At 38.7% G+C, this 10000-nt stretch overlaps 1 protein-coding gene across 2 annotated transcripts in view; it reads left to right on the forward strand.

The window, feature by feature from the left end:
• The window catches only part of LOC133574058 (ephrin type-A receptor 6-like), a 515834-nt gene that overhangs the window by 278937 nt on the left and 226897 nt on the right, over positions 1-10000 (forward strand). For both annotated transcript variants that reach the window (XR_009811371.2, XM_061926082.2), the window contains exon 4: positions 4356-4511. Coding sequence is in view for 1 of the 2 variants with exons in the window: in XM_061926082.2 (XP_061782066.1) it covers positions 4356-4511 (156 nt within the window). In the remaining variant the exon portion in view is untranslated. The remainder of the gene's footprint in view (positions 1-4355; positions 4512-10000) is intronic.

Here is a 10000-nt window from a genome sequence, read left to right on the forward strand (position 1 = left end):
TTAGCAAGCTTAAGTTATCTTGCTGGCATGCTATCGTTTTCATGCTAACAGTTAACAAGTGTCACATACCAAGTTATATGACTCTGGGGTAAACGGTTGCAAAAGTAGCTCACAAAGTTAGCATGCTGATGTTAGCAAGCTAACTTTAGCATGCTAACAGTTAGTTTGTGTTACATACCAAGTTATATGACTATAAGGCTGGGAAATTAGAGAAAAAAGTGTAAAATTAGCTAAAAAAATTTACCCATTAAAATGGCCCATTTTTTTTTGTTATTCGTGAATAGCGTCGCCACAGTAACACAAAATGTTCCCAACTTAAAGTACCCCCGTTGGTGCAAATGCGACCTTTCCGACGGTATAACATATGTGGGGGTTCCTTGGTTGGTTCGTCTTGTATTAATCGTAAGAGAAAAAATGCGGGGAACTCGCCGCTTGTAACAGTGAATAATGTATGAATTTGCCTCTGGATTTCATTATTAATTATCAACATTAGCATGCGCACATTAAAATGCTAACACTTAGCATGTGTGCTAACAATGCCATGCTAACATTTAGCATGTGTCACATATTAAGTAATATGGCTGTAAGGTGTATGGCTGCAGAAATGGAAAAAAAAAAAAAGTGTAAAATTAGATGAAAAGTTAGCAAGCTTAAGTTATCTTGCTGGCATGCTATCGTTTTCATGCTAACAGTTAACAAGTGTCACATACCAAGTTATATGACTCTGGGGTAAACGGTTGCAAAGGTAGCTCAAAAAGTTAGCATGCTGATGTTAGCAAGCTAACTTTAGCATGCTAACAGTTAGTTTGTGTTACAGACCAAGTTATACGACTATAAGGCTGGGAAATTAGAGAAAAAGGTGTAAAATTAGCTAAAAAAAAAAGTACCCATTAAATTGGCCCTTTTTTTTTTGTTATTCGTGAATAGCGTCGCCACGGTAACACAAAATGTTCCCAACTTAAAGTACCCCCGTTGGTGCAAATGAGACCTTTCTGATGGTATAACATATGTGGGGGTTCTTTGGCCGGTTCGTCACGTATTAATCGTAAGAGAAAAAATGCGGGGAACTCGCCGCTTGTAACAGTGAATAATGTATGAATTTGCCTCTGGATTTCATTATTAATTATCAACATTAGCATGCGCACATTAAAATGCTAACACTTAGCACGTGTGCTAACAACGCCATGCTAACATTTAGCATGTGTCACATATTAAGTAATATGGCTGTAAGGTGTATGGCTGCAGAAATGGGGGGAAAAAAAGTGTAAAATTAGAAGAAAAAGTTAGCAAACTTAAGTTATCTTGCTGGCATGCTATCGTTTTCATGCTAACAGTTAACAAGTGTCACAAACCAAGTTATATGACTCTGGGGTAAACGGTTGCAAAAGTAGCTCACAAAGTTAGCATGCTGATGTTAGCAAGCTAACTTTAGCATGCTAACAGTTAGTTTGTGTTACATACCAAGTTATATGACTATAAGGCTGGGAAATTAGAGAAAAAAGTGTAAAATTAGCTAAAAAAAATTTACCCATTAAATTGGCCCATTTTTTTTTTTATTAGTCGTGAATAGCGTCGCCATGGTAACACAAAATGTTCCCGACTTAAAGTACCCCCGTTGGTGCAGACGAGACCTTTCCGACGGTATAACATATGTGGGGGTTCCTTGGCCGGATCGTCACGTATTAATCGTAAGAGAAAAAATGCGGGGAACTCGCCGCTTGTAACAGTGAATAATGTATGAATTTACCTCTGGATTTCATTATTAATTATCAACATTAGCATGCTAACACTTAGCACGTGTGCTAACAATGGCATGCTAACATTTAGCATGTGTCACATATTACGTAATATGACCGAAGTGTGGCTGCAGAAATGGGAAAAAAAAGTGTAAAATTAGATGAAAAAGTTAGCAAGCTTAAGTTATCTTGCTGGCATGCTATCGTTGTCATGCTAACAGTTAACAAGTGTCACATACCAAGTTATATGACTCTGGGGTAAACGGATGCAAAAGTAGCTCACAAAGTTAACATGCTGATGTTAGCAAGCTAACTTTAGCATGCTAACAGTTAGTTCGTGTTACATACCAAGTTATATGACTATAAGGCTGGGGAATTAGAGAAAAAAGTGAAAATTAGCTAAAAAAAAATGTACCCATCAAATTAGCCCTTTTTTTTTTTTTATTCGTGAATAGCGTCGCCATGGTAACACAAAAAGTTCCCAATTTAAAGTACCCCCATTGGTGCAGATAAGACCTTTCCGACGGTATAACATATGTGGGGGTTCCTTGGCCGGATCGTCACGTATTAATCGTAAGAGAAAATAATGCGGGGAACTTGCCGTTTGTAACAGTGAATAATGTATGAATTTGCCTCTGGATTTCATTATTAATTATCAACATTAGCATGTGCGCATTAAAATGCTAACACTTAGCACATGTGCAAACAACGCCATGCTAACATTTAGCATGTGTCACATATTAAGTAATATGGCTGTGAGGTGTATGGCTGCAGAAATGGAAAAAAAAAAAGTGTAAAATTAGATGAAAAAGTTAGCAAGCTTAAGTTATCTTGCTGGCATGCTATCGTTTTCATGCTAACAGTTAACAAGTGTCACATACCAAGTTATATGACTCTGGGGTAATCGGATGCAAAAGTAGCTCACAAAGTTAGCATGCTGATGTTAGCAAGCTAACTTTAGCATGCTAACAGTTAGTTTGTGTTACATACCAAGTTATATGACTATAAGGCTGGGGAATTAGAGAAAAAGGTGTAAAATTAGCTAAAAAAAAAAAGTACCCATTAAATTGGCCCATTTTTTTTTTTTATCGTGAATAGCGTCACCATGGTAACACAAAATGTTCCCGACTTAAAGTACCCCCGTTGGTGCAGACGAGACCTTTCCGACGGTATAACATATGTGGGGGTTCCTTGGCCGGATCGTCACGTATAAATCGTAAGAGAAAAAAATGCGGGGAACTCGCCGCTTGTAACAGTGAATAATGTATGAATTTGCCTCTGGATTTCATTATTAATTATCAACATTAGCATGCTAACACTTAGCACGTGTGCTAACAACGGCATGCTAACATTTAGCATGTGTCACATATTAAGTAATATGACTGAAGTGTGGCTGCAGAAATGGAAAAAAAAAAAAAGTGTAAAATTAGATGAAAACGTTAGCAAGCTTAAGTTATCTTGCCGGCATGCTATCGTTGTCATGCTAACAGTTAACAAGTGTACCTTTACAATGAACATTTTTTACAAAGTAAAAGGCACATTATCACATGTTTAATTGTTCAAGTATGAATATTTCATGGCGCCACAATAGAGGTGTGGAAGTCGCTTCCTAGCAGCTCCACTGTAGACGCGGCACAGGAGTCAAGCGTGCAGGTTTAACAAAGTTTTAATGTTTTTAACAAGATTTTTCCAAATGTTTTTCGGTATGTCGTGACGTCGCCGTCACTCCCAATCCTCCCGGGTACTTACTGTTAAAGACAACAGATGATTAGATTAACACGTACCGCCTGTGAAATCTAATCACCTGCCAGCTGTGTCTCGCCGTCAGCACATGCCCCGCCCCTGCCCGCTGGTGCTCGTCCTCAGTACCTTAGACAGCGGCGGTGACTTTTGCTCCTGCAGGCGCCCTGATTGCACTTTCCCTCCACAAGAGGTCACTGATATAGTTTGCATAAATTGCTCCATTTTTGGGGGGAATTATTGAGGGATAAGCCTTGCTTGTTCAATATTCAATGCAAAACTTGTTTGGGTCCCTATTAAAAGGTTAATTTGTTCAACCTTGGCCCGCGGCTTTGTTCAGTTTTAAATGTTGGCCCACTCTGTATTTGAGTTTGACACCCCTGGTGTAGAATCACAGCTGACCTGGACATTGTCAACACACTCGTTGACAAACAAATCCCACCAGGCTGCCGTTCTTCCAGGGCTTATCCAAAACCGTCGCTCAACATTGCTATGTTACCGTCTTAGAAGTGTTGTATCCCAGATAGCTGCAATCGCGCGTTTCCTTCTCTTAAGCTGCCGTTCTTCCAGGGCTTATCCAAAACCGTCGCTCAACATTGCTATGTTACCGTCTTAGAAGTGTTGTATCCCAGATAGCTGCAATCGCGCGTTTCCTTCTCTTAAGCTGCCGTTCTTCCAGGGCTTATCCAAAACCGTCGCTCAACATTGCTATGTTGTCGTCTGATATGTGTTGTATCCAAGATAGCTGCAATCGCGCTTTTCCTTCTCTTAAGCTGCCGTTCTTCCAGGGCTTATCCAAAACCACCGCTCAACATTGCTATGTTAGAACGAGACCGGTCACCTGACCGCCATATTGACTTCCTCTCCGTCTCTCCCCAGCGTGCCAGCCAGGCTTCTTCAAGGCGTTTGCAGGCAACATCAAGTGTTCCAAGTGCCCGCCCCACAGTCACAGCTACGGAGAAGGTGCCGCCGTCTGCCGCTGTGAGCTGGGCTTCTTCAGGGCCGCCAAGGATCCTCCCACTATGGCGTGCACGCGTGAGTAGACGCACCTGGGAGGGGTATGAACACACAAGCAGGTGGATGATATCAAAGTAGACATTCCGTGGTGACGGGAGAGAGCGACAGGACTTGTTTCTTCAGCATTGTCCACCCGTTTAAGTCAGGACTATGGGAAGGCCATTCTAAAACCTTCATTCTAGCCTGATTTTGCCATTCCTTCACCACTTTTGAGGTGTCTTTGGGGTCATTGTCCTGTTGGAACACCCAACTGCACCCAAGACCCAACCTCCGGGCTGTTTTTACCATTTTTTGATTGATTGATTGAAACTTGTATTAGTAGATTGCACAGTACAGTACATATTCCGTACAATTGACCACTAAATGGTAAGACCCCAATAAGTTTTTCAACTTGTTTAAGTCGGTCAATTTTTATAAAAATGGTAAAAAAAACATGAATGTTCTGAACGAGGTGAAATGGTTGGCGGTGGAATTTTTCAAATCGGTCGAGGAATGTTGAAGTAGTAACATGTTGAATTGAGAAATGGTATTACGGAATTCCTGGAATTTGGGGGAAAAACGGGAAATTTACCAGTTCAAAAAACAACTTCGTTTTTTGTCCTGATTAAGAGGAATGTCCGGTTGAAAAATGTGGACGGAGTAGTCGACAGAAAAAAACGGTTTGAAGAAACTGGATTTTTGGGAATTCATGGAATTTTTGGGAACTTGGAAAAATTATAGTTTGAATATCCAGGATGAGTGGAATGTGTTGAATGACCTGAATGAGTTGAAATGGTTGGCGGTGGAATTTTTCAAATCGGTCGAGAAACGTTTAAGTAGTAACATGTTGAATTGAGAAAGGGTATTACGGAATTCCTGGAATTTTGGGAAAACTGGGAATTTTTTCAGTTTAAAAAACAACTTTGTTTTGTATCCTGATTAAGAGGAATATCCGGTTGAAGTGGGTTGAAAAATGTGGAAGGAGTAGTCGACAGAAAAAACGGTTTGAAAAAATGGGATTTTGAGGAATTCCTGGATTTTTTGGGAACTTGGAAAAATGATAGTTTGAATATCCAGAATGGTGTAATGTGTTGAAGGTAGAATGGTTTGAATCGGTTGAAAAATGTGGAAATGGTGGACTTTTGAAAAATGACCAATTCCTTTTGAATGGGAAAATGTCCCGGCAAACCTGGAATTCTGGGAAATCTGAATAAGTTGAAATGGTTGGCATTGGAATTTTTAAAATCGGTCGAGGAATGTTGAAGTAGTAACATGTTGAATTGAGAAATGGTATTACGGAATTCCTGGAATTTGGGGAAAAACCGGGAATTTTACCAGTTCAAAAAACAACTTAGTTTTTTGTCCTGATTAAGAGGAATGTCCGGTTGAAGTGGGTTGAAAAATGTGGACGGAGTAGTCGACAGAAAAAAACGGTTTGAAGAAACTGGATTTTTGGGAATTCATGGAATTTTTGGGAACTTGGAACTTGGAAAAATTATAGTTTGAATATCCAGGATGAGTGGAATGTGTTGAATGACCTGAATGAGTTGAAATGGTTGGCGGTGGAATTTTTCAAATCGGTCGAGGAATGTTGAAGTAGTAACATGTTGAATTGAGAAAGGGTATTACGGAATACCTGGAATTTTGGGAAAACTGGGAATTTTTTCAGTTCAAAAAACAACTTCGTTTTGTGTCTTGATTAAGAGGAATATCCGGTTGAAAAATGTGGAAGGAGTACTCGGCAGAAAAAACGGTTTGAAAAAATGGGATTTTGGGGAATTCCTGGAATTTTTGGGAACTTGGAAAAATTATAGTTTGAATATCCAGAATGGTGGAATGTGTTGAAAGTAGAATGGTATGAATCGGTTGAAAAATGTGGAAATGGTGGACTTTTGAAAAATGACCAATTCATTTTGAATGGGAAAAATGTCCCGGCAAACCTGGAATTCTGGGAAATCTGAATGAGTTGAAATGGTTGGCGTTGGAATTTTTCAAATCGGTCGAGAAATGTTGAAGTAGTAACATGTTGAATTGAGAAATGGTATTACGGAATTCCTGGAATTTGGGGAAAAAACGGGAATTTTACCAGTTCAAAAAACAACTTCGTTTTTTGTCCTGATTAAGAAGAATGTCCGGTTGAAGTGGGTTGAAAAATGTGGACGGAGTAGTCGACAGAAAAAACGGTTTGAAGAAACTGGATTTTTGGGAATTCACGGAATTTTTGGGAACTTGGAACTTGGAAAAATTATAGTTTGAATATCCAGGATGAGTGGAATGTGTTGAATGAGCTGAATGAGTTGAAATGGTTGGCGTTGGAATTTTTCAAATCGGTCGAGGAATGTTGAAGTAGTAACATGTTGAATTGAGAAATGGTATTACGGAATTCCTGGAATTTGGGGAAAAACCGGGAATTTTACCAGTTCAAAAACAACTTCGTTTTTTGTCCTGATTAAGAGGAATGTCCGGTTGAAGTGGGTTGAAAAATGTGGACGGAGTAGTCGACAGAAAAAAACGGTTTGAAGAAACTGGATTTTTGGGAATTCATGGAATTTTTGGGAACTTGGAACTTGGAAAAATTATAGTTTGAATATCCAGGATGAGTGGAATGTGTTGAATGACCTGAATGAGTTGAAATGGTTGGCGGTGGAATTTTTCAAATCGGTCGAGAAATGTTGAAGTAGTAACATGTTGAATTGAGAAAGGGTATTACGGAATTCCTGGAATTTTGGGAAAACTGGGAATTTTTTCAGTTCAAAAAACAACTTCGTTTTGTGTCCTGATTAAGAGGAATATCCGGTTGGAAAATGTGGAAGGAGTAGTCGGCAGAAAAAACGGTTTGAAAAAAACGGGATTTTGGGGAATTCCTGGAATTTTTGGGAACTTGGAAAAATGATAGTTTGAATATCCAGAATGGTGGAATGTGTTGAAAGTAGAATGGTATGAATCGGTTGAAAACTGTGGAAATGGTGGACTTTTGAAAAATGGCCAATTAATTTTGAATGGGAAAAATGTCCCAGCAAACCTGGAATTCAGGGAAATCTGAATGAGTTGAAATGGTTGGCGTTGGAATTTTTTCAAATCGGTCGAGAAATGTTGAAGTAGTAGCATGTTGAATTGAGAAAAGGTATTACGGAATTCCTGGAATTTGGGAAAAAAAAAACGGGAATTTTACCAGTTCAAAAAACAACTTCGTTTTTTGTCCTGATTAAGAGGAATGTCCGGTTGAAGTGGGTTGAAAAATGTGGATGGAGTAGTCGACAGTAAAAACGGTTTAAAGAAACTGGATTTTTGGGAATTCATGGAATTTTTGGGAACTTGGAACTTGGAAAAATTATAGTTTGAATATCCAGGATGAGTGGAATGTGTTGAATGACCTGAATGAGTTGAAATGGTTGGCGGTGGAATTTTTCAAATCGGTCGAGAAATGTTGAAGTAGTAACATGTTGAATTGAGAAAGGGTATTACGGAATTCCTGGAATTTTGGGAAAACTGGGAATTTTTTCAGTTCAAAAAACAACTTCGTTTTGTGTCCTGATTAAGAGGAATATCCGGTTGAAGTGGGTTGAAAAATGTGGACGGAGTAGTCAACAGAAAAAACGGTTAGAAGAAACTGGATTTTTGGGAATTCATGGAATTTTTGGGAACTTGGAACTTGGAAAAATTATAGTTTGAATATCCAGGATGAGTGGAATGTGTTGAATGAACTGAATGAGTTGAAATGGTTGGCAGTGGAATTTTTCAAATCGGTCGAGAAACGTTGAAGTAGTAACATGTTGAATTGAGAAAGGGTATTACGGAATTCCTGGAATTTTGGGAAAACTGGGAATTTTTTCAGTTCAAAAAACAACTTCGTTTTGTGTCTTGATTAAGAGGAATATCCGGTTGAAAAATGTGGAAGGAGTAGTCGGCAGAAAAAACGGTTTGAAAAAATGGGATTTTGGGGAATTCCTGGAATTTTTGGGAACTTGGAAAAATGATAGTTTGAATATCCAGAATGGTGGAATGTGTTGAAAGTAGAATGGTATGAATCGGTTGAAAACTGTGGAAATGGTGGACTTTTGAAAAATGGCCAATTCATTTTGAATGGGAAAAATGTCCCGGCAAACCTGGAATTCAGGGAAATCTGAATGAGTTGAAATAATTGGCTGTGGAATTTTTCAAATCGGTCGAGAAATGTTGAAGTAGTAACATGTTGAATTGAGAAAGGGTATTACGGAATTCCTGGAATTTGGGGAAAAACCGGGAATTTTACCAGTTCAAAAAACAACCTCGTTTTTGTCCTGATTAAGAGGAATGTCCGGTTGAAGTGGGTTGAAAAATGTGGACGGAGTAGTCGACAGAAAAAACGGTTTGAAGAAACTGGATTTTTGGGAATTCATGGAATTTTTGGGAACTTGGAACTTGGAAAAATTATAGTTTGAATATCCAGGATGAGTGGAATGTGTTGAATGAGCTGAATGAGTTGAAATGGTTGGCGGTGGAATTTTTCAAATCGGTCGAGAAACGTTGAAGTAGTAACATGTTGAATTGAGAAAGGGTATTACGGAATTCCTGGAATTTTGGGAAAACTGGGAATTTTTTCAGTTCAAAAAACAACTTTGTTTTGTGTCCTGATTAAGAGGAATATCCGGTTGGAAAATGTGGAAGGAGTAGTCGGCAGGAAAAACGGTTTGGAAAAAATGGGATTTTGGGGAATTCCTGGAATTTTTGGGAACTTGGAAAAATGATAGTTTGAATATCCAGAATGGTGGAATGTGTTGAAGGTAGAATGGTATGAATCGGTTGAAAAATGTGGAAATGGTGGACTTTTGAAAAATGACCAATTCATTTTGAATGGGAAAAATGTCCCAGCAAACCTGGAATTCTGGGAAATCTGAATGAGTTGAAATGGTTGGCGTTGGAATTTTTCAAATCGGTCGAGAAATGTTGAAGTAGTAACATGTTGAATTGAGAAATGGTATTACGGAATTCCTGGAATTTGGGGAAAAAACGGGAATTTTACCAGTTCAAAAAACAACTTCGTTTTTTGTCCTGATTAAGAAGAATGTCCGGTTGAAGTGGGTTGAAAAATGTAGACGGAGTAGTCGACAGAAAAAAACGGTTTGAAGAAACTGGATTTTTGGGAATTCATGGAATTTTTGGGAACTTGGAACTTGGAAAAATGATAGTTTGAATATCCAGGATGAGTGGAATGTGTTGAATGAGCTGAACGAGGTGAAATGGTTGGCGGTGGAATTTTTCAAATCGGTCGAGGAATGTTGAAGTAGTAACATGTTGAATTGAGAAATGGTTTTACGGAATTCCTGGAATTTTGGGAAAACTGGGAATTTTTTCAGTTCAAAAAACAACTTCGTTTTGTGTCCTGATTAAGAGGAATATCCAGTTGAAGTGGATTGAAAAATGTGGAAGGAGTAGTCGGCAGAAAAAACGGTTTGAAAAAATGGGATTTTGGGGGATTCCTGGAATTTTGGGGAACTTGGAAAAATGATAGTTTGAATATCCAGAATGGTGGAATGTGTTGAAGGTAG

Source organism: Nerophis lumbriciformis, linkage group LG31, assembly GCF_033978685.3.
Source record: "Nerophis lumbriciformis linkage group LG31, RoL_Nlum_v2.1, whole genome shotgun sequence".
NCBI classification, from domain to species: domain Eukaryota; kingdom Metazoa; phylum Chordata; class Actinopteri; order Syngnathiformes; family Syngnathidae; genus Nerophis; species Nerophis lumbriciformis.